This window comes from Perognathus longimembris, chromosome 1 (assembly GCF_023159225.1).
Source record: "Perognathus longimembris pacificus isolate PPM17 chromosome 1, ASM2315922v1, whole genome shotgun sequence".
NCBI lineage: Eukaryota > Metazoa > Chordata > Mammalia > Rodentia > Heteromyidae > Perognathus > Perognathus longimembris.
The window spans coordinates 154,090,356-154,118,144 of NC_063161.1; the positions used below are offsets into that span (position 1 = coordinate 154,090,356).

The 27,789-nt window shown below is 40.2% G+C and overlaps 2 protein-coding genes across 5 annotated transcripts in view; both read right to left on the reverse strand.

The window, feature by feature from the left end:
* Golga1 (golgin A1) overlaps positions 1-5,979 on the reverse strand; it is a 48,607-nt gene extending 42,628 nt beyond the window's left edge. For both annotated transcript variants that reach the window (XM_048342532.1, XM_048342523.1), the window contains exons 1-3: positions 5,672-5,979; positions 5,130-5,178; positions 3,976-4,258 (exon numbers count right to left, since the gene is read on the reverse strand). In XM_048342532.1, coding sequence (XP_048198489.1) covers positions 3,976-4,110 — 135 coding nt within the window. In that variant the 5' untranslated portion in view covers positions 4,111-4,258; positions 5,130-5,178; positions 5,672-5,979. The remainder of the gene's footprint in view (positions 1-3,975; positions 4,259-5,129; positions 5,179-5,671) is intronic.
* A 7,428-nt stretch (positions 5,980-13,407) lies between these two features.
* Scai (suppressor of cancer cell invasion) overlaps positions 13,408-27,789 on the reverse strand; it is a 113,136-nt gene continuing 98,754 nt past the window's right edge. For 2 of the 3 annotated variants that reach the window (XM_048342687.1, XM_048342697.1), the window contains 5 exons: positions 24,832-24,913; positions 21,258-21,330; positions 17,764-17,937; positions 17,480-17,580; positions 13,408-16,733 (listed from right to left, as the gene is read on the reverse strand). In XM_048342687.1, coding sequence (XP_048198644.1) covers positions 16,587-16,733; positions 17,480-17,580; positions 17,764-17,937; positions 21,258-21,330; positions 24,832-24,913 — 577 coding nt within the window. In that variant the 3' untranslated portion in view covers positions 13,408-16,586. Of the gene's footprint in view, positions 16,734-17,479; positions 17,581-17,763; positions 17,938-18,799; positions 20,639-21,257; positions 21,331-24,831; positions 24,914-27,789 lie in introns of those variants that run through there. The other variant, XM_048342706.1, reaches the window with a different exon arrangement.

The following is a 27,789-nucleotide window of genomic DNA, read 5'->3' on the forward strand; positions in this document are numbered from 1 at the left end:
AGTAGAAGTAAAACTACCTTCTTCTATAATGTTAAAGAGAGGTGAAACATTAAACACAATCATTTTGTGTGTAAGCTCTTGGAACAAATAGCAGTAAATAAATGCACCATGGTACTCATTACCTGACTTATGTAATTGTAAGCAGAACTCTATATAGCACCTATATAAGAACAATAAAGAACAACAAAGTAAAGGGGCTGGGAATGTGGCTTAGTGGTAGAGTGCTTGCCTTGCATGCATGAAGCCCTGGGTTCGATTCCTCAGCACCATATAAACAGAAAAGGCTGGAAGTGGCACTGTGGCTCAAGTGGTAGAGTGCTAGCCTTGAGCAAAAAGAAGCCGGGGACAGTGCTCAGGCCCCAAGTCCATGCCCCAGGATTGGCAAAAAAAAAAAAAAAAAAAGAGAGAGAGAAACAAATGCACTATGATCATATTAACACCAAGAATATAGTATGAAAAAGAAATCTTCCTTTTCCTCTCTCCTTCCCTTTTTTCCCCTACCTACCTTCCTTACTTTTTTTTTTTTTTTTTGCCAGTCCTGGGCCTTGGACTCAGGGCCTGAGCACTGTCCCTGGCTTCTCTTTGCTCAAGGCTAGCACTCTGCCACTTGAGTCACAGTGCAACTTCTGGCCATTTATGTATATGTGGTGCTGGGGAATCGAACCCAGGGCTTCAAGTATAAGAGGCAAGCGCTCTTGCCACTAGGCCATATCCCCAGCCCCCCTTCCTTATTTTTATTTAGTCATTTCATTATATTGTAAAAGTGATGTACAGGGGTTACAGTTACATAAGTCAGGTGATCTGTACATTTCTTTTTGAACAGTATCACTTCTTCCCTCATTTTCTCCCAGTTTTTCTCTCTCCACACCCCCTTCCCCACAGGTTGTATAGTTCATTTTCAACATAGTGTCTAGTAAGTATCACTACTACATTTATTCACTCTTTGTCCCACCATTTCTGTGCTCTCCCTTATTTTCCCCTAAACAGATAAACTTACATATAAGACAAAAGGTACAAAAATAAAAAGCAGCAACTAACGAGAAAAACAAAACAAAGACCAAAAGCTCATTTCCATTTTTTTCTTATATTTTCTTCAATTCTTTTTTTGCCAGTCCTGCGGCTTGGACTCAGGGGCCTGAGCACTGTCCCTGGCCTCTTTTTGCTCAAGGCTAGCACTCTGCCACTTGAGCCACAGAGCCACTTCTGGCCATTTTCTGTCTATGTGGTGCTGGGGAATTGAACCTAGGGTGTCATGTGTACAAGGCAATCGCTCTTGCCACTAGGCCATATCCCTAGCCCCTTCTTCAATTCTTATTTTGCTAAAGTAGTTATAACAGACTTGATAACATTTTTTGTGCTTGAAAAGCCAGGCCACTGTCCCTTAGCTTTTTGCTCAAAGTTGGTGCTCTACCACTTGAGCCACAGCTCTACTTTACTCTTTTTTTTTGGCCAGTCCTGGGGCTTGGACTCAGGGCCTGAGCACTGTCCCTGGCTTCTTTTTGCTCAAGGCTAGTACTTTACCACTTGAGCCACAGCGCCACTTCTGGCTGTTTTCTGTATATGTGGTGCTGGGGAATTGAACCCAGGGCCTCATGTATACGAGGCAAGCACTCTTGCCACTAGGCCATATCCCCAGCCCCTACTTTACTCTTTTTTGGTAGCTAATAGCAGTTAAGAGTTTCATGATCCTTCTTGCCCTGTCTGGCTTTGAATCTTGATCCTTAGATCTCAGTCTTACGAGCTTAGATTACAGGTGTGAGCCATCATGCTCATTTCTAGCACGGGGCAGGGGTGATGGTGGTGGTGGTGGTGGTGGTGTGTGTCTTGATTTCAAATCACAGTATTGGGCTGGGAATGTGGCTTAGTGGTAGAGTGCTTGCTTAGTATGCGTGAAGCCCTTGGTTCGATTCCTCAGCACCACATAAACAGAAAAAGCCAGAAGTGGCGCTGTGGCTCAAGTGGTAGAGTGCTAGCCTTGAGCAAAAGAAGCTCAGGGACAGTGCCCAGGCCTTGAGATCAAGCCCCAAGACCAGCAAAATAAATAAATAAAACAAATTGCAGTATCACACACACACAAAAGAAGGAAGCAGAGTCAATATTATAGTTTTTTGATGTGAGAAAGACTTAAGTAAGGGGTTGGGGATATGGCCTAGTGGCAAGAGTGCTTGCCTCGTATACATGAGGCCCCGGGTTCGATTCCCCAGCACCACATATACAGAAAATGGCCAGAAGTGGCGCTGTGGCTCAAGTGGTAGAGTGCTAGCCTTGAGCAAGAAGAAGCCAGGGACAGTGCTCAGGCCCTGAGTCCAAGCCCCAGGACTGGCCAAAAAAAAAAAAAAAAAAAAAAAAAAAAAGAAAGACTTAAGTAAGCATTGCTAGGTTACAGATGGAAGTGAGCAGTGAGCAGTGAGCCAAGAAATGCAGGATGATTCTAGATATACTTTAAATACTTATTAACCTCTCTGAGGGAATTACTCAACTTCCCAATACACTGCCATCCTTATTTGAAAATTGCAGTAATAATATGATCTATCATAGGGTTATGATGATAGCTAAAGAAATCAGTATTTGTCAAATCTTCAGAAACAAACCAGAACTAACACAATTTTTTGTAGCACTAGAGTCTGAACTCAGGCCTTCTGCTTGCTAAGCAGAAGTGATACCACTCGAGTGAAACATGTTAGGTCTCAGCACTGTGCTAAGTATTACAAACAGTGGTGTAATAGAGGTGCTTCTTAATACAGCAGCTGCAGCATAAGAAACCATGAAATGATGATTTACCTGAAGAGCCAGGTACTATGCTAAATGCTTTATATACTATGACAAAATAATTAACAGAGCAGGCCCAAGACTGCTATCCTTAGAAAGGTCTTGTGAGGCCTTCCCTTGGTAGGAACTTAGACTTGGGGGGTCACTCTCTAGGAGGGGATGGAGGTCTGGAATATATTCTAGATCGAGTTTACAATGTCAGCATGGAGGGAAAAAGGAGGCTTCTGCTACAGAATTTAATGTCAAGACGATATTCTTTAGTTCAGTGAGAAAATACCCACACACAGATACAGAAATTCTAGATCTTGTAATACTGCTCTACCCCAATAACCTAATAGTTCCTGCGATGTAATCTGATCCAGAATTCAGGCAGCAAGAAAGAAGAGAGAAGATGCATCTGACCATGGAAACAACTCAAATATCTATCACTGGAAGAACACAGAAATAAATGGTAGCCTTTCAAATGCTAGAATCTTATAAAGCAATAAAATTAAGTAAATGATCCACATTTAGGCAACACAGATGCATTTTAGAAACATGTTGAGTTAAAAAAAAAAAAAAAGTAAGTCCAGCCAGGTTCATGCCTGTAATCCTAGATACTCAGGAGGCTGAGATCTGAGAATCGCAGTTTATTGAAGGTAAGAGTACCATGGAGTTTTCTGCCCAGACTGGCTTTGAACCTCGATCCTCAGATCTTAGCCTCCTGCGTAGCTTGGATTACAGGCTTGAGCCACTGGCACCTGGCTTTCCCTGAGATTTTTTTTGCTCAAGCCTAGCACTTGACTACATTGAGCCACAATGCCACTTCCAGTTTTCTAGTGGTTAACTGGAGTTAAGAGTCTCACAGACTTTCCTGCCCCTCCTTAACTTCGAACTGTGATTTTTAAATCTCAGCCTCCCGAGTAGCTAGGATTACAGGCACGAGCCACCAAACACCCGGCCCTGCAGTATTGTTCTTGTTTTTTTTGCCAGTCCTGGGCCTTGGACTCAGGGCTTGAGCACTGTCCCTGGCTTCTTTTTGCTCAAGGCTAGCACTCTACCACATCCAGCATTTTCTGTTTTTGTGGTGCTAAGGGAATTGAACCCTGGGCTTCTTCACGCATGTTAGGTGAGCGCTCTACCACTAAGCCACATTCCCAGCCCTGCAGTATTGTTTTTTAAAAGATACAATTCCATCAAATATTTAAATCAAGAGAAGATACTTACAAAATCATCTCCAGAGTCAGCTCCCATAGAGGCTACAGATTCCTTGCTTACAGAGCGTGGGATCCGAGTAGTACCTCCCGGCCTCTGGGCTACAGCAGTCTCTTCAGCAATTTTCTTCTTTAGTTTTGCAAACATTTTTTGATGTGTGGCTATACTGCACCAAGGAGCTAGGGCAGTAGATCTTAGTGACTGGATTCAGACACAGGTGCCTAAGAAGTTTCACACATCCAAGGAAGCTGCATTCCCACTTATATATGGGCCAAAGGCTTATGGCACACAGTATCTATAAATCAGATGAGAAGATAACTCTGTTAAATACCAGAAAGATTTCACTTTTGTTATGTTAAGGTTCAGGTTTCAAAAGTAAGTTTCATAACTTAAATGAACATATAATAGGATACAATTACTAAAGATTTAAAAAGGCTCTAAGGTGTTTCAGATACATATACAGACAAGGAAATCTAGTCTCAAAGAGGCGAGGCAAACTGCCAAAGACTGTGGCAAAGTGGCAGGGCTGGCAATTGAACACAGAATGTTCTGACTCACAGGTTTTAACCTTGTTTTGGTTTTATTATTCCATGTTGGCCATGGCATATGATACATTCAATAAGATCTCCCATGTTAACAATCATGACTTAATGCTTTTAACTGCTCTCAATATGTTTAACCAGAGCCACTGACCTTCTGTCTTTCTAAATGGAAGGCACAAAACATATGTAACAAACAAGAGGAAAAAGTGTAACATTCTAATGTTCCAGAATAACTCCATTTGCAATCAACTGTTGTTTTTTTTTTTGGGGGGGGGGAATCCTAATCTTGAGAAAAGTAGGCGAAGCAGGTAACTATATTTTATATTATAGGTATCAGACACTCATAACTTTTCCTGGAAATGGTTTGTGGCTCTTTTGAGTTTGATACAATTACCTAAAATTTGAATTTCCTATGCAATATTTAGCATGATAATCAGAACTGCTCCCCTCAATGGTGTACAAAACACTAACATTGTGGTTTCAATTTGAACTTCCCATGTTTTGCGGGGAGTACCAAAGTTTTACTTTAAGGTCCACAGATGACATCTTGCTACTTTAGATCATCTGATAAGTCTAAAATTCTTCAAAAATGTTACCTTCAGCATCTTTAAACTATTCACTCACCTGGATTATCTACTAGGTTTCAAACAGTTGGAGGTCAAAGCATTCTGTTCTGAGTAAAGACAAAGATAAAATGGGTTGGATATGATATCCCAAGGGCAAGATTAAAATCTTGAGTGGGGATGGGGGAGAAGAGTGGAGGAAGAGAAAAAGGGGATTAAGTAGAGGAAGGAAACGTGTGCTAGGACAGCCCTCAGTGGGATACCCTCCTTCTCCCTGGCCTGTGAAATTTGTTATCTATGAGCTTCATTCACAGGCACAAAGAACGGAGACTCTCACAGCGATTCACTTCTCCTTGGAAAACCAAACAAGTGGAATGAGATTAAGAGTTCCCAGGGCTGGTGTGGATTTCCCAGTTTTTTCCTGACAGTGTTTACCTGGCCAGCCCCAAGGCTGGCTGGTCGCGGAGCCTTGCCTGGGACTAAGCTGGTTGGGGGGGCGGAGGGAGGGGAATGAGGTCGCCAAAGTTGAGCAAAAGATCAGAGGTGCGGCCACCGTACAGCTGGGGTCCCACCCCGGCGGGCCCCCTCTAGCCACGCCCTTACTTGGACAGTCAAAGACGGGGGTTACCCGGCATCTCTCCTGCTTGACAGTATGGACACTGAGGCCCCGGGAGAGGTGACTTGGCCAAGGTCGCGCACGGAGGAGCCCCGGACCCCTAGGCTTCAGATTCCCGGGGCCAGGGCGGCCCACCTCCGCCACCACCCAGGCCTCTCCGCACCTCGGGCCCGCCCCCTGCCTTGGGTCTAGGCTAAGTCCGCCCAGGCCGCTCTGGGGACAGACCGAGGCCACCAGGAGAAGGGAGCGGTGGGGTGTGGGGGTGGGGGTGCTCCTCGCGTCCCGGAACCTCGGCCCGCGCACCTGCCGGCAGAGCCCCGCCTCCGGGACCCCTAGTCAGCGCCGGCCAGCGTCACTTGCCCCCGCCGCAGGCCGGTGAGACGAGCAGCGACCCGGAACCACTTTTTTTCAGCGCGCCGGAAGTGGCCGCGGGTAGGCGGACTCCGCGCGCATGCGTCCTGAAGTGCGCCCCCTGGGCTCCAGGCGGCAGTTGGGCGGGAGCGGGCCCCAGTCGGGTCTGCTCGCCGCCGCCGCCGCCGCGGCTACTGCAGCTGCTGGCCTGACCGTACCACCACGGCCGAGACCCCCGGACCCCCTGCAGCCTTGGGGGCGACCTCTTAAGACTCCGGGGAGCCTGGGGTCCGGGACTCGAAGCGGGCTCCTTGCTCGGCGCGCTCAGCGCTCTCGTACGTGGCTTCTGACCTGTGGCCGACTTGCATCAGCACTGCACACGCGTGGCAGCTGCAAGGACGCCCCGGAACCTTACCCGGTGATAACATGCGCTCTGGTATATGCTCATCACCCTCCACCTGCGAACAGCTGGACTAGGTTAAAAAAACAAGCCAGCCCTGATCAAAAGTCCTGATACAAATGGTGTACAGCCTGCCTGTGTCCGGCCCAGGGCTTCATGAACGAATGCCTAGCCAGTGCATCCACAGCGAGAGAACTTTTAAGTTCCTGCCTCAGACGTAGCACCCACCCTACGACCGGCTCATTCCACCAGATCGTCAACCATTCCCTTCGAGCGTCCCAGGGCAGGGCAGGGCAGGGCAGGGAAATGGCAAAACCACCAACCAGCCAAATAACGGGGACTCAGGAGAAATAGGTAAATTAGAACAAGCATGAATCCACGATTCCAAGGCAGTTTCGAGTATCTCAGATGTTAATCTTTAAGAAGTTTAGCCACTAAGTGATTAACAGTAGCCAAAACATTAAGCAAATAATGTTTATTTTTATATCGATGATACACTTAATATACACGTGGGTTCAAGATACAAAATTCATTTACAAGAGTTCACACCTGATGAATGTAGTCACATTCCTAGAGAACATTTATCAATGCAAAAATTTCTTTAATACACTGACAACAAAAAGCAAATACTCTGTAATATTATTTAATAAACATCAAAACAATGTTTAAACCCCCATCTAATATTTAAGTGCCCTCAAGGTGATAGGCACTGTGTAACAGGAAAAATATTGAAAGCCTATGGATCTGCTCTGCAGAATCACAGTGTTTACTCTGAAATTTATTTAGTGAAGTAGTGAAAGGCTTGCTATCTTTTATGACAAATCACGTACACAGGAGCCAAAAGTGATGAACTTGAAAAAATAAAGTTTCATGAATTTCCCAACTTCTAAGATCTATGAAGTACCATCTTTAACAAAGCTGGAAAAAAGGTGCTGGAAAGGAAAAAAAAAAAGCCCCAACAAAACACCCAACATCCTTGCTTAAGAGAATGTATAGCTCACGCAACACTAAAAGACAAGATTTACACATCACCACAAATGTTCAAGTGATATTGACAATATAATTTTCCCCCTTAGTTATTGGTTGTAAATAGCCCCTTCAAAGTTTATTCTACTGGTAACACACATAAAAACTAATGAATCCAAACAGTTTGCTGTCTAACAGAGCTGAGTTGAGATCTTGTTCTAAGGTTTTGACTCACAACACTCAGATTTTAATACAAATGAGCAACAAGGCTGTGTCTCAAGGATTACAAGTGATCTGTGAAATAGCTAGATAGGCAACCAAATAGCTTCATTATTTGCACGACAGATTAGCAGCACTTGGATAAGGATTGTTACATGAACATTATTGTGCTTCAATCTCTCAAGGAGAGCTAATATAACTCTATAGTCCCTATAGTGTTACAGTTCTAAAACATTTCAGTTACAGACAAGCACAATTTTTTAAAAGTATTTCATACCACTAGAAAATCAAGTAATTATATCTTCCAAATGTAATTTCTGCTATATTTCAACAAGTGCATTTCTGCCTAATACTCATAATGCAGACAACAGGTTCACTATAGTTTTCAGGAAAAAAAAAAGACCAAAGAACTTTTTGTGTAATTCCTACTTGATTAAATTAATCCTTATTGATACTGTGAATAAAGAAAAAGGACATTCAACCGTGTATTGGCTATTGCTGAGAAAATAATGGCATAGAATTACAATAGTTTTCAGAGCAAAGTAAGAAATGACCTCTACCTACTCCACCTGATTGAATGATTAATGCAAGCACTATTTATAAGGGTGCCCACACAATGAACATGACCTATTTGGACAAAATCCTTCACTTATGACCTCTGCCATGAAACTGTCAGGACATCATATTTGCATTTCTCATGATCTAACTCTGACCTTTCTACTACACCTGGAAGAATTCTGGAAAATATAGGACTTCTTCAGAGTTTAAACAGCAAGGTTTATTAAAAACAAATTTTAAGAAAAGTTGGAAAACTAGTGGTATGGTCTAGGTGGCAAGAGGAATGTGGCAAATTGGATAACTTATAAGACATAACAAAAATCAAGTTCTAAATTATCTTACCAAACTACTAAAGGCAATTTAATGACATAAAATAATAAAAAATTCTGTGCTACAAACGTAATATTTTTCCTGAAGATTTTAATACATCACAATAGCTTTAAATTTAGCAGAAAAATCAATAGTATACAAAGGAGGGTGAGTATAAGATTTGGAACAAAATGCAATGGGATATGGTTTGGGAATATTTACTTGGGGATTATATCAGTTCACATTATATAGTGATTTAGTCATATTGATTTGATGTTTGAGAAAATTTATGGTTCAAATTAGGTTTACAGATCTCAATTTGAGTCAAGGGCAAGTGGACATTTATAAGTTTCAGGTGAGAAAATGGATTAGTGAGACAAACTTAAATACCTTTCATTGCAGACCTGTAAGAAGGCTACCCGTACGTAGTTAACTCAGCTCATTAATTTTCATTCCATAAGTTGATGGGAAAAGTCTGAAACCTGAAATTATCAGTATCTCCATAAACAATATTACATCTAAAACGATGATTGTCTTAGGCTATAGACTGGAATTGTCCACTAAAATGGGAAAAATCTTTCCAATTTGTAGTCTGTTACATGACCAAATTGAGGCTGGATTATAGCAAACTGTTGTATGTAATGTAATGTACCTCAAACTATTAGGAAACAATCTGTAGTTCAAATACGTTTTAAAAAATAAATCACACTGCTTAAAGAGTAGTGTGATAAGTATTTTAAGAAATTATTTTTTTAAAACACAAAAGAAATGGTTAAAATGTCTTAAAATTAAAAATGGTGCTTGTATCAGTGATTAAGTGACAATGTTACATAAAAATGGAATTCCTCTCAAAAGTGAGTTACATGAAAAGAATAAGTGAGAAATACTAATTTTAGCTTAAGAAAACATTCATATTTACAGAATTCCAAAGAAAATACTTCTATGGCACCAACAGATTATGTTTTATACATTTATCTAATCAAGTGCAAATTCTCACCATCAATCTAATACCCTCCCTATGAACAGGCAATTGCTCTGTTCGCAGGCCAATTACTTTTCCTGTAATACAGGGTAAGCTTAAATAATTCTTGCGTCCAAAACTTACATAGCACTATGTTCTGAAATTGTATTTGAGGAAAGTGAATCATCTTTTTTGTTTTTTTGTCTTTTCTAAGAAAATGGTCCCAGTATCCAGAAAGGTCTGGGAGTCACAGCACAAATAGTGTCAAGTTATCAGTGTGTAAGAAAATGAAAGGAAAGGGCTTGCTTTTCACAGCAATCCCTAACACACTCAACAGCACAGCTACAGCTCTCCAACTGTGTGGTCATAGGTCATAGCCACAGTGTCAGTCTTATCTGCTGTACCTTGAATCATGAACTGACTATGTAGGCTGGCCCTGACCCGGTGTTTCTCCTGCTTTAACCTCCTGAGGGTTGGGATTGCAGGTGTGTACCACTCTGCATGGCTTCCCACTGTACTTTTGGTTGCTGCTATTCTCTCAAATGAATGCTCACATTAAACTAAGTCAGTTCCATGAATAACTACGGCATGTCTTCTGCTGAGTAGCAATCACAAACAGGATTTGGTTGCAGAAACAACAAAACATCAGACCCTATCTACTTGTTCAATGATTTCTCAGAAATAATATAATATTACATTGGAATGCTTCTCCAGGCAAAAAGCTATAATGGTTTGATTTTAAATTAAATACTATAATTAAAAAGTATTATGAGCAATTGGCTGTTCTACTAAAAATATCAGGAGGTGAAAGTAACATTTTGGGGGATAATCAATGGAGTTCTGAACTAATTTCTCTATTTCCAGGTGATTTAATATTGGATAAGATAGTTTTAATTTTCTGAGAAAGAGGGTAAAAAGTTGCTGTGCAGTTTATATTTTACCATGCTAAAATAACTTCTACTTAATTTTTGCAATGAGTGTACTGAAGTGTCTATTAAACATGTCTTAACATCTACTCATGCAAACATCAGCTGAACACAGAGGTAACTCAACAGTGATACTCTGAAATATCCCACAGATTGATAAATTGGCACGGCACATATTTTCTGTATCCTCCCCAGCTCTACCATCCTTGGTGGAGGTCTGAAGGCCCAGATTTTTCTAGCCTACCATGCAAGGAATATTCAGAATGCTAATGCATGTGGGAATATATGGTCAGACTGTAGAACACAAATGGTCTCACAGAGACTCAAAAATAAAATAAAAGGCATTGGATTTACTGGAAACATTTTCTCCAATGAGTACACTCATAGACGTGCAATCCAAGTAAGAAAAAAAACAACAAAAAACAACTCTACAGTTAGAAGTGCCAAGACAGGGACAGGGCTAACTTACCATGGCTGCTCCAAGTATACTGATTAACAGCCTCAGTTCCTCATTAAGTTCTACCACGCCTAGGTTACATCTTCTTTCCTAATGCCTTTGTTTTTTCTGCCTCACAGAGACACATGTAAAACAAGGCATACTAATGAAAAAATGATTCCAAAACTTAGAGTCAGGCATTGAAACAGCAACTAGGAGCTATTTCCCCCTACTTAAAGAACATTATTTTGCTACCTATTTAAAAATATGATTCAAATAAATTTTCCCAAAGCCCCTTGAGTCCTGGTATAAATGATGTACTACTCAGCAATCATATTCAAATATGGGTCAAGAAAACGAAGCATAAATACAGCTTAAGAATCTGCTGGTGTCTCAGTTTCACATATTTAGGTTTTTCATGTTCCCATAATTTATCATCAATTTACATGGAAGTTTGCAGGTAGTTTTCAAACAAAGAATGTCCAGCTTCTTATTAAGATCTTTATATCCCAATTTTAACTCCAAATGAGCACATTTTATCCCAACACAAGCCCCTCAAAACAGAGGCCTATGGATGAGATCCAGCCACAACCTATCTAGAGCAGCATGAACAATGCCACTAGGATGTCCTCACAGAACTTAAATAAATTCAGCCCACAATGGGGATGGGTATATAATATACATGTACTACCTCATTTGCATACCAAGATATTTACAAGTATGTACACATATATACAAGAAGTATACAGAGATTGCATTGAGCATCACAAAAATATATACATGCCATTAAAAATAAAATAAGATTTCTAAATAAATAAGGTCAAAAAAACAGCCCTCAATGTAAATACTTTTTATATTGTCCAAATAAAGCATAAAGCAACACAAGCACACCCAAAATATCACCAGGAGACTCAAGGCATTCATACTCATATCAAATCTTTTACATATCAGTGGACAGATGATTTTGAATTATTGACAGGAGCCAAATTACAGACCTTGGTATGTCACTGCATTTCTAGTCCAGAATGTTCTCTGGTTATTAGGCAGATTCTAAGTCTCCATGGCTAAGAGCAAGATTTTTCAACTGAGTTGAAACTACCTCTCCAAGACAGAAAGTTACTAAGTCACAGAGGTCAAAGGTGAAACTCTGAGGATGCCAGAGAAAGCCCCCAAATTGATATATGTAGAATCTGATTTGTCACTTTCCCCTTTACCTCAAATACAGCACAATTGCCACCTAATGTTTCAGGAAATTCTACTGCATAAAGAAAACAGGCAGTAGCCCCCACATTGGAAGGGGGTGATAAAGGGTCAGGAAACCTCAAACACAAATGGATTGTTCTTTGTTTCTATAATGACCAAACATCCCAACTTGGTTAAAAATATAAAGGGCACAATAAATCCTGTGCTTTAAGAGGTTTAGAGAGCACCACTTTCTCAAAGGAAAACACACATAGAAAGAATATATCCTGATGAAAATCGGGGTAAATATCTGATTTAGAATTAACAAACAGAAAACCTGGTAGGACAGATTCATTGGTTTCAATATTTGACACAATAAGAAAAATGAAACAACTTTTTGAGCCAAAATAGAAATCTCCAATCATTTCTTTCTTGTTCTTATAGAAAGCAATGGAGCTGCTGGAGAAATGGGGCCAGGATTAGGAGATTTAAGTTTTAGTTCTAGCTCTATCATTGTGAATAATCACATAGCCTTTTGAATCTCAGATTTCTCTTCTGTAAAAGAGGAGAGATTGTTGATTTATCAATTTCAGAAATAAGTGAGGAAAGAAAACTCCATTGTGCTTCATTTTGGGTGTGTGTGTGTGTGTGTGTGTGTGTGTGTGTGTGTGTGTGTAACCGACCTCTTGTAATTTTATGCTTTCTAATTTGTTAACTGTGGTTCTTAAGAGACTAGGGATATATCAGAATCTCCAGGGAAATTTGTGCAGTTTGAAAAAAAACAACAACTTGTTTCCTATTGCTTTGGTGATTTTAGTACTAATATTTAAATTTTTATAAATTCTGAAATCAAATATGCAGTCTTAATTAAAAATATTTATAAGAAGGGGTGGTAAGGGCTGGGGATATGGCCTAGTGGCAAGAGTGTTTGCCTCGTATACATGAGGCCCTGGGTTCAATTCCCCAGCACCACATATACAGAAAATGGCCAGAAGTGGCGCTGTGGCTCAAGTGGCAGACTGCTAGCCTTGGGCAAAAAGAAGCCAGGGACAGTGCTCAGACCCTGAGTCCAAGGCCCAGGACTGGCCAAAAAAAAAAAAAAAAAGAAGGGGTGGTAAAACAATTTAAACACACTCCCACTAAGCCACCTCCTTGATTAACACCTAAAAATGTAGAGGCTGGGTAAAAGCACACAGAATTCTGTGTGCTTGAAATTTTCCTAAGAAAAAGAAAGACAAATGTTTTTCAAATGTCACCTTCTTGTCCATGCTACTCCGGACTCTCATTTTTGGTGCTGATCCCGGGGGGGTTAAACTCAACCTGGACATAGTGTCTCTGAGATTTTGTGTCAAGGCTAGCAATGTACTAATTGAGCTACAACTCCACTTCTGGATTTTTTGGTAGTTAACTGGAGATAAGAGTCGCACAGACTTTCCTGCCCAGGCTGGCTTTAAACTGTGATCCTAAGATCCCAGCCTCTCGAATAGCTAGGATTATAGTCCTGAGCCACCAAAGCCTGGCTCGTTATTTCTCCACCAAGACATTAGCTTCCTGAAAACAAGAATATTTTGTTTGTATTTTTCTTTATTTGAGACTGGGTATTGCTATGTAACCCAAGCTGGCCTCAAACTTGCAACTCTCCTGATTTCACCTATTCAGTGCTGGATCTAAGACAAGGAATCCCCCTCTCTCTCTTCTTCTTCTTTTTTTTTTTTATTGCTAAAGTAGAATCCAGGGCTCTGCACATGCTGGGAAAGCACTCTACCATTGAACTATCCATAGAACCCAGAAATTTGCTTGCTTCACCAGTGATTCAAAGGAACTGTGGAAAAGTGGCTGCGGGTGGTACTAGGGATTAAATTTGGGCCCTCGGGATCTCATACTTGCTAGGTATACTTGCTTTACCACTTGAGTAATGGCTCCAGCCCTGCCTTTTGCTGGCTATTTTGGAGATAAAGTCTTTTCTGCTCAAGCTGGCCTTGAACTATGATCCTCTAGTTCTCAGCCTCCAGAGTAGTTAGGGTTAGAGGCGTGAATCACTAGCTACATGTCTGCAAGTCAAAAGTGAAACAATAGTTCAGCAATTTGTTTCCCTGACTTTGAAGATTCAAGGTCATTTCAGTTCACTTTATTTTTTGAAACAGGGCTTCACTACGTAGTCTAGACTTGCCTGGAATTTACAATCCTCCTGCCTCATCCCTGAGTGCTAGGATTATAGACATGTACTACTTTACCCTGCCAAACATTTCTCTGGCCCATTTTTGTTTATTTTTATTACAAGCTTTCATGATTACAAATCTATCTTTCTTAGAAATCACTATGGGAATTTAGATTATAACATGGTCTCCTGAGGTGAGAGTATAATTTTTTACTGGTAGTTAAACCTCTAAAGTGGAATGAAGGGCTGGAGATGTGGCGCCCTAGCTTTTGCCTAGAAGGCATATGGCCCTGGGCTCTAGATTCTTTGCGATATTCTCTCTCAGAGCTAGTCTCTAAAACAGCTAAGTAGGACTTGATATTTTCTCAAACAGACTATCCGAAAACATGATCTAGAAAAGTATGTTGCCTAGAGTAAAAACACAAGATATGAGCTTTCCTGGTGGTAATGGTGGACAAATCAGTATTTTTGGAACTAAGAATCCGCACTGTAGGATGAGAATTGGAAATTACCTTGGACCAAGCACTCCTCTTTGCATGTCAGAGAGCTGAAAAGCAAGAGACATGAAGCCATTTATCACAGGGCATCATTCTAGTTACTAAGAAGGCCAGAATTAAAACTCACATCTCCGGGTTCTCAGACCAGTGCTCCTTTTGCTTAGCAGGTAAACATAAAGCTCAGGAAAATAAGAATTCTTTTAACATCAGAGAAAAAAAAATGGGAGGTGATAAGGAGTAAAACCAGCATGGAACTTTGAGATGACTGGAACAAGAGGCCAGATAACTAATGAAAGTCTCCTGCTGAAGTTCAGGTAAGTGCTGTTAGGAAAGGAAAACTGGGAAATTTATACTGAGATACTGGGGGGGGGGGGGGGGAAGGAGGGAAGGAAGCAATCTATTTGAAAATAAGAAATAATACATTGGCAAAAGAAAACTCTTCCAAGAGTAACTTTCCCCAAGGTTTTAGAAACAAACACTGTCAGAAAGAATAAAAGAAAAACCCAAAATAATAATAGGTTTTAAAATGGAAATGAAACATAGAAGGTTTCTAAATCTATGAACAATGATTTGATTATGGATGAAAAAGTAGTCCAATTGGAACAGGTATTGTATACTTAATACTAAATTGATTCTCTAGGCCAGAAATGACAACCAAGTATAACATATTACAGTAAAAATTCCCAAGGGACATAGGAAAGAGGTTTTTAAAATGAATCACCTCATTTCCCCTGGTACAGCCAGAGGTAGGCCGCAAGTCCATACAGAGATTATTAGGTAACAGGCCTTTTGATTCATAAGCTTCTAAACTTGAAAGTTGTACATCAAAGGATGCAGAGAAAAATCTTTATATCTATAGCAGTGATGAAGAGGATGAAAGAGAGTAAAGCACAAAAATCTTTATATTACAGAGTCCTAGTTAAAATAACATTTGTACATGAATATAAACTACCATGGAAGTCTTTATCAAATCATATGCCTAAACTGTTAATGAAAAAAAAAACACACAACATACATTTTACTTTCTTAACACCAAGATACCTTCAACGGACACTAGGCAGATCTAACATTGAAGTCTTAGGAAACTTGTACTAGGCTAAAAGATCATAAAAGATCAGAAACTGCACTATTTGCGGACTTCAATCTGGTGTGATACCAGAAACTAAAGCGTGTAAGGAAAATTCCTATTGGAGACACTACTAGGAAATCAACCACTATTGGTTTTTTTGTTGTTGTTTTTTTTACTGAAAGGTTATTGCCTATTTCATTTCCAGCATTCAAAGAAAACTATGCAAACAAATGTCACGTAACACAGGACTCACACATTCCAAGTATTTCATTATCATCTCAAGTCCTAATTAAAGATTTAGTTTTCTGAGGCAAATTGATCCAAGGTTTCTGAATTGTTGACATTATTTAAGGGAATTCAATGATTTCAAGAACTGTCACCATGCTTCAAAGAATCACACATTTTTTCCTAATAATATGGAATGAAAAGAAATACCAGGGAAGGATACTGTTCTTGATTTTCAGTAGTTCATGCTGGCCAGTTTCATCATTATGAATAACTACATTCATGTAAGACATATGAGATCCAAGGGTAAGTGTTGGTTTTTCCTCAGTATGAAAAACAAACAACTTGCTCTTCTCAGGGTGAGAAGTGACTATTGGAGTTGTAGGATTGGATGTTGCAAGTAAGTATCCAGATGTCAAAAACAAACCCCCCAAAAAATTAAGATTTCAAGATTGACACTTGAAAAGACTGCATTTTAAGTGACCCTAAAAATTTGAACTTGTTTTCAGTTTTCTTTTAAAATGGTAGTCCTAAATTAAAAAGTAAAAACTAAGTAACACACTATGTGTCTGTCATCACATTAGAAAACTGCACCATTTAAAATCTGTGGAGAATGAAAACTGTTTCAATAGGAGAGTTTTGGTTCTAATAGTCATCAATGGTATTTTCAAAGAAGACACTTCGAACATCCAAGATGGCCGCTAGTTCCAAAATGTGCTTCTGAAGATGAGGGTTCTCCACTGTTTCATCCCGCGGCAGTTGTGGGTATGACTCTGGGTAGTTTCGTGTTTCCTGGTAGGTAAAGAAGAAAACAAAATCAAGTGGGAGAGTTTAATGGACGAAAACGATACAGCTTTGATGATTCATTAGTGATTTAAAAATGTGCTTTTCTTGATACTGGTTGACTGCTGAATTATTAACATTAGAACCATTTTCATCTCTAAAAATGATAGCTTCATATGACTTCACTTAAGATTTATTTAGTAATTTGTTTCACAAATGTTTGCTGAAGTCCATATCACTGCTATGAGTATGACTCAGTGTCACCAAGAAATCACAGACAGCTTTCTGGAAGTAAGGAATGAACTCCAATACAACTTGTTAAGTGAAAGAAGGTGTTGAAGCCAAAATGACAGGAGAAACATTCAAATTAATGGCTTTAGTGGTTAATTATGCTTTCAATTATAACATATAGGAAATGTTAAAAATATTAGGAATGGATGCCTTGAGAAGTTGGGAGGAGGCAAAGCAGCTAATTTGGGGACAGCATGCAGCTTCAGGTTTTAATTGAGACATGAGGGTAATACAGAGGGGATAGATATCAAAAGATAGATTTACAGTGTGGATGTGGGTGTAGGTCAGTTTTATAGCACTTGAGTACCCTTTTCAAAGTCTTGGGGTCAATCTTTAGCACCAGAAAGAGAGAGGGGGGGGGGGAAAGGCAGATTTGAGCAGTTTCTGTAAACCTAAATTTTATTTAATGTATTTGACACTTAAATGAATAAAACTTTTGTCTTTAATAATATTTTTTTACCTACCCGAAAAATCTTGTGCATTCTCATGGTGGCTGAACAAAAGATAAATCTTGTGAGAAGCAAGCGAAGAAATTCATCTCCAAAAAACTGGAGAAATGCCTGATCTGTAAAGAGGAGAAGGTGACAGTAAAAGCTTTATATGGAAATTGCACTTCAAAAAAGGTGATGAAAGTTCGGGAAAGCTCTCTCAACTTTCCTGCCTGGGACAAATCCCTTTACAAACTCAAGCAGTTTAAGATGGGTAAGCAGTACATCTGGTTAAGTGTGCAGTTAGATTGGTAGGGTACCTATTGAACGTGAATGGGTCAGGAGCTGAGCAATATCACGGTTGATTTTCCGAAGGTACTCTTGACACTTTTCCCATAGGCCTCTACGCATGCTTGACAATCCAGAGACAAACAGGAAGGCCATTAGAGGATTGTTCAAAAAGAGAGTGAAGAGGCTACCTCGTTGAGATTGATCTGTAATAAAAACATGTTACATATATAGATAACAGTATTGTAAAAGGTAAGAGACACAGATGAGGGATATTTTAATATAGCGATGACGTAAATTAAAGTGCTATTATTAAACTGCAATTCAACAATGCAGAATTTTTTTTACACAACTACAAAAATACACCCCAGGCATATTGACTTCCTTTGAACCAACATTAAATCAGAGCCTTGTGTATGTAAGAGAAATGGACTCATATTCTTAGAATTCTTTTTCATTCTTTTTGGTTAGCTATTTTTTCTCTGCTGAGTCCTATGTATCAGTAATTTCTTTCTGACTCTACACACTGCTAATCTCACTGGCTCCTCTGATTTTCATTACCACCTTTATGTCTGTTGATTAAAATGTCCACATTGAGACACACTAGAATACACAATAGATTTCAAAGACTCAGTTAAAAAAAAAAAAAAGGTACATTGGGCAGGGCAGGGATGTAGCTCAATGGGAAAGTGTTTGCCTAGTAATGTCCTAGTTTCAGTCTCCAGTACCAAAAAGGAAGGACAAAAAAAAAAAAAGCCCAAAACACCACAGCTTAAAAAAAAAAAAAGGCATATTGCTAACACTCATTCACCTGTTTCTGTGTATGTTTTAAAAAAAAAGTGGGTAAGCTGGGCACTGGTGGCTCATATCTGTAATCCTAGCTATTCAGGAGGCTGAGATCTGAGGATCGCAGTTCCAAGCCAGGCCAAACAGGAAACTCTGTGAGACTGTTATCGCCAATGAAACACCAAAAAGTTGGAAGAAGAGCTGTGACTCAAGTGGTAGAGCACTAGCTTTGAGCACCAAAGCTCAGAGACAGTACCCAGAATCTGAGTTCAAGCTCCAGAAGTGACACAGACATACACAGACACACACACAGACACACACAAACAAAGTGAGTAGTAGAAGATTAAACAAAATATATATGAAACTCACTCTATATTTCTATTGGAAAGTGTTGCACCAGACTCCTAAATTCAACCTGTTAAAGGCACCTTGAGCTTAATGCCCACAACTGAAAGCAAATTCCTTCCCCTTTCGTTCTTTGTAAACATGCTTCTTCAGTTGGTCCCACCAATACTTGAGCCAGAGACCTGAAAGTTTATTCCTATCTTCTTGCTTTTTCACTCCCATATGCAGCCCATTGCCACATCTTGCTGGTTCAAATTGTATCAGTTACTGAGTATCAGCTCCAACCATACCATCTCCCTAATCCAGTAGTGGCCCTCTTCAATTCATTCTCTAGTAGGTGAACCAAATGCTCTTTTATGCTACTTCTCTGAAATTCTTTGCTGAGAACCCACTGTCCTCTACTTAAAAATCACTTAACAAATCTTAAAAGTTTTTTCATCATTCAGTCCCATAGTCCCAAACTCTATCCTTCAGCTAGAAAAGCTACTTTAACTTCTCTAAGTACACTCCTAAGCCCTCTTTTCTCAAGCCTAGTACATGCAGTTTCTCTGCAGGAACACTCTTGTTTCCAGCTCTCATTGTCATCTGATTCTCCGTGCCTGAAGTCCACCTTAGACTTCTTGTCCCCTTGCTTCACCCCACGCACTGGTTATCAGCTGCTTGGCAACGCTCCTGCGCCTCTCACAGCACTGTGTCATCTCTTCTACTAGACACTGGTTCTGTGAGAAACCTACTGCATTATCAGGTCCCAGTGCTGTCTGTGTTACCTAGCTCAAAGCCTAATAAATAAATGCTAGGTAACTGTATGGAATGAATAAAGCTAGTCTTAGCTAATAACAGAACTGTAGGCTTTTGACACCCAAAGTGCAGTAAACTGCTAGGCTTGTTCCCAGATAGAGGGCCAAATCTTTTTGCAGAGGTCAGTAGCAAAAATGCCATTGGATAGACCCTAAATGTCTCTCTTAATAGAACTATAGATGTGTTTAGGTGGGTGAAGAATTTTAATTCAGATATTTGAGGTCTAAGCTTCAGAGCATAAAGACAGGATACCAGGGCAAAAGGGTCAATCAAGGACACACACAACAACTAAGCATACTAATGATCATGAGAGCACTTTCTGGATACCTAGCACTATTCTATAAGGTAGGTTCTAGTATTATTTCCCTTGGACAGATGAGATAACTGAAGTATAGATGGCTGAGTAACTGCTATAGGTCACACAGCAAATAAGAGGTGAGGTTGAAATTCAGTCTGGCAGTTGGTGCTTTTCCGTCTATACAATGAAGTCTTTCAGGCCAACTAATGTTGTCATTAACCCATTTGATGATGTAGTTTTCTACAAAACTACATCAGGACACAACAGATGGATTGCACTCTCAACTAGTTGGGCTGAATAGAGCCCATCCACAAATGACAAGCAGGATGACAAAATCCTCAAAGCAGGAGAATTTTACCGTTGTTTGAAGGTAAGTTCTATCCCTTAGGAATTTGGTTTGTAGCTACATGAACTTAGTATTTCTATGTGTTTTTTTTTCCCTGTTAAGCAGCAGAACTTACCTTAAAACAACGGTGAAAGTCTCCAGCTTCTCTCAGGCATTCAAATGCTGACCTTCACTTCCTGTGTCAAACTATGTCAGCAGACAGGACTTCAGGGCTGGGAGGTGGCAGTACAATGCCATCTCCCACAGAGAGACATCGGCACTATTCACAGTCAGGGAGATAGCGAAACAGTGACAAGTACTGCTAAGACAGTGGTAAGCTTGCTGAGTATGTTACCTACGAAATGACTGGGAGTTAGAATTACACTTTATGTTTCCTATTAAGGACAAGTTACTAAGGGCAAAAGGTCTTTTGATTTGCAGCCACTAGAAAAATGGCCCAAACAAAATTGTCCTTCTGGCAGATTTGGAAGACGTTCTTTCATTTAAATAGTACCAGGTAAAAATTTAGTGGGTGGGTGAGTGGGGGATAGGCTCTTCTACGTTGTACCAATTAGGTTATCCTACCTCTTAAGCAAAAAAGCTGGGAAGTTTCCTAGATCAGAAATCTCATGGCCTTCAAAGATGCCTAAATATATAACCAAAGATGTAGAAAATACAACAAGCAAATCAAGACAAACGCCTGCAAAACAAAATTTTAAATTATGGTTCATGAGTTCCCCAACAGCAAGGGACCAAAACCACTCTTGCTCAGACAGGAATTATTTCAAGGCACATTAAGGAAGTCTGGTTGTTGGCAAGGCTTCTGGGTATAGTTCAGTTTGACACCTGCCATATTAAACAGCATAAATCCACACTTAATCAGCATGGGAGGGAAAACAAAGATCAGTATTCCTCAAAATGTAGATTTGGCTCACAAACAGATACTATATATATCAGGCAATGAGAGATCATACCTTGTAAAGCTTTTGGATATGCCGTGGGAGAAAGCAAGCAGACTAGCGGCTGTCCAAACAAGTTTGTGAAATTCTGTAATATATAAGAATTTAAAAATTGTATTAAACATCTGACCAGTGGGAGCTACTTTGAAATTTGTCAAAACACATCACTGGTTACAGACTGGGTTCTTCTAAGAAAATGTGGAAACAACAGCCCTCAGACATACTTCATGCATACCTATGACTATGCTAATAAAAAGAGCTTCTCGCCCAATAGTTATCTGTTCTTATTCAACTACTGATTTAGAATACACAATTGTCTACCAAGAGGTCGCCTCTTCTGGCAACAACACAAGACATGAAAGGGTAAATTTTCCCAAACGTAGAATCTTGGCTTTTCACCTCAAACTAAACTCTGATTTTAGCCTCTAAACTCTGATTTACTGGTATCTCGTGAGGACTGGATCCATCTCTGAGGATTACGTGATCTTTCACAGCTCACATAAGATAAAGTGTAATGCCAGAATGGCAATGTGTTAATTATAGTAAGAACTAAACTGACTAAAGCACTTTGCATAAGGAAGGATGTCTTTTTCCTAACAACAGATCTACATAGTAAACTCATGAGTAAAATGATAAACTGCTTGGTAAAGTAACATTTAAAAATGATTTTTAGGGCTGGAGATATGGCCTAGTGGCTAGAGTGCTTGCCTCGTATACATGAGGCCCTAGGTTTGATTCCCCAGCACCACATATACAGAAAATGGCCAGAAGTGGCGCTTTGGCTCAAGTGGCAGAGTGCTAGCCTTGAGCAAGAAGAAGCCAGGGACAGTGCTCAGGCCCTGAGTCCAAGGCCCAGGACTGGCAAAAAAAAAAAAAAAAAAAAAAAAAAAAAAAAAAAAAAAAAAGATTTTTAAAAAAAGGGCTAGGGATATGGCTCAAGTACTAGAGTGTAGAGTGGCTGCCTTCCAAGCAAGCACAAGGCCCCGAGTTCAAATCCAGGTGCCACTGAAAAAAAAGGAAAAAGAAAGCCTAAATACTACTAAGAAAATGAAGATAAATAAATGAAAAGATATTCTATGTTCTTAGAAGTTAACTCATTCTAAAATTATATTATACTGATTTATTAATACTTAAAACCAACTTCAAGCAGATAGATACTGTTTTGGGGCAACAGGGAGAACTGGAATTTGACCACTGAAACTGAGGGGGTTTTGGTGCCAGTCCTGGGGCCTGAATTCGGGGCCTGAGCTAGCACTCTACCACTTGAGCCATAACTCCATTTCTAGTTTTCTGGTGGTGCACTGGAGATAAGAGTCTCACAAACTTTCTTGCCTAGGCTGGCTCTGAACCTTGATTCTCAGGTCTCGGCCTCCTGAGTAGCTAGGATTACAGGCACGAGCCACCATCGCCAGGCCAACAATACTAATTTTTAAAAGGGCCAAACTTTCTCTCTGTTATGTTCTGACTTGCCAACTGTAATGTACTCTGAACTTTATTTCTCAAGAACAGTATATTCTGGAAGGTTTCATTCTTTAAAGTAATGGTACTATATGGCACAAAATAATGTCAATAGTTTAAAACAAATTGTTTTCAAACAATTTCAATAGTTTTCTGTTCATCAGATTACTGAAATCTAGATTGAGATTATGATGCACATATGATAGAAGACATATGTGAGACTGCGAAAGGTGGCATTCAATAATGATGTATTATTGAGAGGAATAAATGCATTATTAAAATTTTCTAAATGCAAAAATTCATGTTAAGGAATGAACTTGATTTGGTGTATCAATACATTCTGTCCTATTATCAGACTATAATAACCAATTCCTTTTCATTGACAAAGACACAGAATAATGTATACTATCACTTTTGTGATGAAACACATTTGCTTGGACTCTTGGCTTTAAAAGTTTAAACCTTTTCCTTCAGTAACCTCTCATCCTCTCCTACCTTCTAAGCAATACACAAAAGAAAGTAGACACTTACTTTCCCTAAAACTCAAAAATTCTATTATTAAACTTTAAAAAGTGGGTAGCAAGAAGTAATAAGCTTTAAAATTGAGAGTGGGCTCGATGTTATCATTTTAATGTTAAAAAAGAAATGAATCAGAGCTGGGAATATGGCCTAGTGGCAAGAGTGCTTGCCTGGTATACATGAAGCCCTGGATTCGAACCCTCAGCATCACGTATATAGAAAAGGCCAGAAGTGGAGCTGTGCTTCCAGTGGCAGAGTGCTAGCCTAGAGCAAAAAGAAGCCAGGGACCGTGCTCAGGCCTTGAGTCCAAGCCCCAGGACTGGCAAAAACAAAAACAAAAAAGGAATGAATCACGAAAGCAAATGCAAACCATGTACTTGGGGTCATCCCTATTTTTGTCTGTTGTAGGGCTTGAACTCAGAGCCTAGGCACTATCTTTGAGCTCTTTTGCTCAAAGCTAGCACTATACCACTTTGAGCCACAGCTCCATTTCTAGTTTTCTGGTGGTTAATTGGAGATAAGAGTCTCATGGCCTTTCCTGCCCAGATGGCTCCCAGCTTGGCCATCCTTCTTAATGATCAGATATTTCCAGTCCTGAAATCAACTACTATTTGCTTCTGCATATTGTCAGTGCCCATGAACACCCATACAGAAACAGCTTTGTGTCTATCTAGGCCTGAGCACCAGCAGGTATTGGGACAAAGGCTTCACCAATGACACATTCCAATACCACACAAAGCACTCTAAAGGTTGTGTTTTCAATGTCCTATCAACTCTTTTGGTTATTATTATTATTGTCGATAATGAGGCTTGAACTCAGGGCCTGGGCACTGTCCCTGAGCTCTTCAACTCAAGTGTAGCACTCTACAACTTGAGCCACAGCACTACTTCTGGTTTTCTGGTGGCTAATTGGAGGTAAGAGTCTTGCCGACTTTTCGCCCGGGCTGGCCTTGATCCTCAGATCTCAGCCTCCTGAGTAGCATGAGCCACCACCTCCCAGCTCCTATCAACTCTTACAGGTTGAACTCTAACAACCAACTTCAACATGTTTAACTCCTATAATTCTCTTAAGAAAATCATTGTTTTAATAGCAAAATATTTTTAAAAAGGACATGTTAGATTATTCTTACAGCATTCAATATTGTCATAATTTAAAAAAAATCAATCATATGTAAAACAATATGTTAATATTCAAAGGCTATCACCATGTAAGGTGAGACAGTTTTACTTAAATTATAGCAGCTCAGTGTGTAGAAAGGGAAAACATTTGAAAACTAGAAAATAAAATTCACTCATATGTCTCTACCTCTATAAAAGAATATTATTCTGGGTTATAAAACAAAAATAAACCTTCCACCAGACATCTTGGAAATCTTGATTATTTTTTTCCTGCAGGAGGATTTATTATTTTCCACTGAGTGTCCATTCATGCGTTTTCTTCTTGTTTCTATTCATAGCACCAGATCCTGACTAGCATGCACAACCTCAAAAGAAAAGAAACACTAAATCCGAACTGTGTAAATTAAGTTTAAAAAAAAAAAAAGCACAATAAAAAGGCACAGGCTCCAAGGGGCGCCCTTGGCTGGTGCCTGTGTGTACTACTTTCTCTCACCTTATAGGCGACACTGTTGGAAGAGTCCACAATGATGAACAGGGGCTTCCTTGTGAAAGGGTATAGGTCTCCAGGATGAAGGCTGTAGAAACAACAACAACTGTGAGCGATGGCACAACTATGGCAGCCAAGGCTTAGAAATCCTGATCAGGGCTCTTAATCACAGCACTGGGAGAAAACCAAAGAGGAATTATAGAGAGAACAAAACATGTCTACATTTACTGGGACAATCTGAGTTGACCTGAAAAAATGTTGAGAGACAATTATTATTTAAGAATAGCTAAACTAGATGGGTGTAGTAAATAGCTACTTGGAAGGCTGAGATTGAGAGGGTTGTGGTTCAAAGATACCTTGGAAACAAATGAGAGTCCAATCAGTAATCTGGGTGTGTTGGTGTGGGCCTGTTATCCTACTTAAGTCAGAGCTAGCCCCAGGGACAGCATCCAGTTCCTGAGTTCAAGCCTCATGGCTGAGAAAAAAAAATCACATGTATGTGCTTAATTTTGCTTAATGTCCTCTAGGTTCACACATGATTTCACAAACATTAGGATTAACTTTTGCCAATGTTGAATAATATTCCAGTCTGTATGCATGCATATGTGTGTGTATGTGCATGCTATGTCAAACACTTAGGTTGTTTCTGTATCATGACTTTCAAGAATGTTGTAATGGGGGCTGGAAATGCGGCTTAGTGGCAGAGTGCTTGCCTAGCATGCATGGATTCCTGGGTTCTATTCCTCAGTACCGCATAACAGAAAAAGCTGAAGTGGTGCTGTGGCTCAAGTGGTAGAGTGCTAGCCTTGAGCAAAAGAAGCTCAAGGACAGTGCCCAGGCCCTAAGTTCAAGCCCCTGGCAAAAAAAAAAAAAAGAATGTTGTAATGAAGTCAGGACTGCAAATATCTCTTAGGCACACTTCAAAGAGTACTGTAACTTCATTTTCTTTGGATAAATACTCAGAAATGGGATCCCTGGTCACACGATAAGTTATATTTTTAGTTCTTTTTTTCTTTTTCTTAAGACAGGGTCTCACTATTTATTTAGCCCCTGGCTACAATTCAAACTCTTGAATTCCCTGCCTTAGCCCCCAAAGTTTAAGGATTACATAAGTTTTGTGTCACCACAAGCAACCTGTACTTAATGCTTTGAGGAACTTCCCTGGTGTTTTCTACCATGATTGTACCAACTCACACTCTAGAAGGATTCCTGACTCAAACTCTACAAGGATTCCTGGTTCTCCACATCCTCACCAACGCATACTTATCTTTGGATAACAGATGATAAACAAACAGTATGTGATTATGGTTTTTAATTTGCATTTCCTTGATAGTTAATGCTGTTAAGTACAATTCACATATCTGTTAAGTTTTTCTAAAATAAGTAATTTAGGATTAAAGTCAACAAGAACACAGACGTGAAGGACATTTTGACATCCGACATGGTCTCTATTCCCGTTTCTTTAATATTGAACAGTTCCTACTTTTATGTAAAATGTTATCATATATGGAATTTCAGATAAGTCATTTTTTGGTACTAGGTTTGAACACAGGGCCTTGTGCTTCCTAGGCAGGTTTTCTACCACTTGAATCATGTCTCTAGTCCATTTTTGCTATAGTTATTTTTTCAGGTATGGTCCATTCGTATCAAAACTTCCTGAAGTGCCAGACACGTGAACCCCATTTTAGAATTAAACCCTGAGCCAATCAGATTTGTACCTGTGTCCTAATCTTGCTTGCACACCTGATTGTTGTAACCTTGTTCTTTGCCTTTATAAGCCCTGTGAATGTGATCCCAACTTAAGGCATTATGTGATTCTGCTTCTGTCCCTATCCCCCATTTATTCAGACCAGGGGACTGAACTCCTTAGAACCACGGTGGAAGGGACCCTAGACGGCATCGCCACTTGGGTTCATTGCTTCTACGCCAGGCCAGCTGACCCCTTTGCCCTGGATGACAACTACCGTGATGGAACATGGGAGGTCTCCAAGCACCCAACTCAGCCGCTTTGCCTTCGCCTCAAGAAAAGAAAGTTAGACTGAGACTAAGGTTATAGGTTCCTGGCTAGGTAAGGTCTACGCCCCTGAGTCAGCCTGAAGAAGTTACAGAAGATGGATGATCTTCACCCATCAGCCCCCCTTTAAAATCAAGGGACCAGAGTTGTTTTTGGGAAGATGAGGCAGGATAAACTAGAGGCATGCAAAACAGAGGTACAGAGACTATTCTTGTAAGAAATGGTGACAGGCCCTTTGGTTACTACATTGGGCCCTACTGGCCCATGCCTTACCTCTATATCATCCCCTAGACATGCAAGCCATTGAAATGGACAGAATGGAGCCATGATTGGCTCCCAAGGTACCAAAAAGAAAAAGGGGGGGCTGGGGATATGGCCTAGTGGCAAGAGTGCCTGCCTCGGATACACGAGGCCCTAGGTTCGATTCCCCAGCACCACATATACAGAAAAAGGCCAGAAGTGGTGCTGTGGCTCAAGCGGCAGAGTGCTAGCCTTGAGCGGGAAGAAGCCAGGGACAGTGCTCAGGCCCTGAGTCCAAGGCCCAGGACTGGCAAAAAAAAAAAAAAAAAAAAAAAAAGAAAAAAAGAAAAAGGGGGAAATGAAGTGCCAGACACGTGAACCCCATTTTAGAATTAAACCCTGAGCCAATCAGATTTGTACCTGTGTCCTAATCTTGCTTGCACACCTGATTGTTGTAACCTTGTTCTTTGCCTTTATAAGCCCTGTGTAATCACAGCTCGGGGCTTCCTCCTAACCTCCGCTGTGTCGGTGGGTAGGACGAGGCCCGAGTTGGCAGCTCGTTAAATAAAGCCTTGCCTTGCTTTTGCATTTCGGAGTGTCTGAATCTCGGTGGTCTTCTTGGGGGTGGTCTTGCGACTTGGCACAACATTCCTACCTAGAGCCTTTTGCATAGCTGACATTGCAGATGAATACCACCACACATAGCTTAG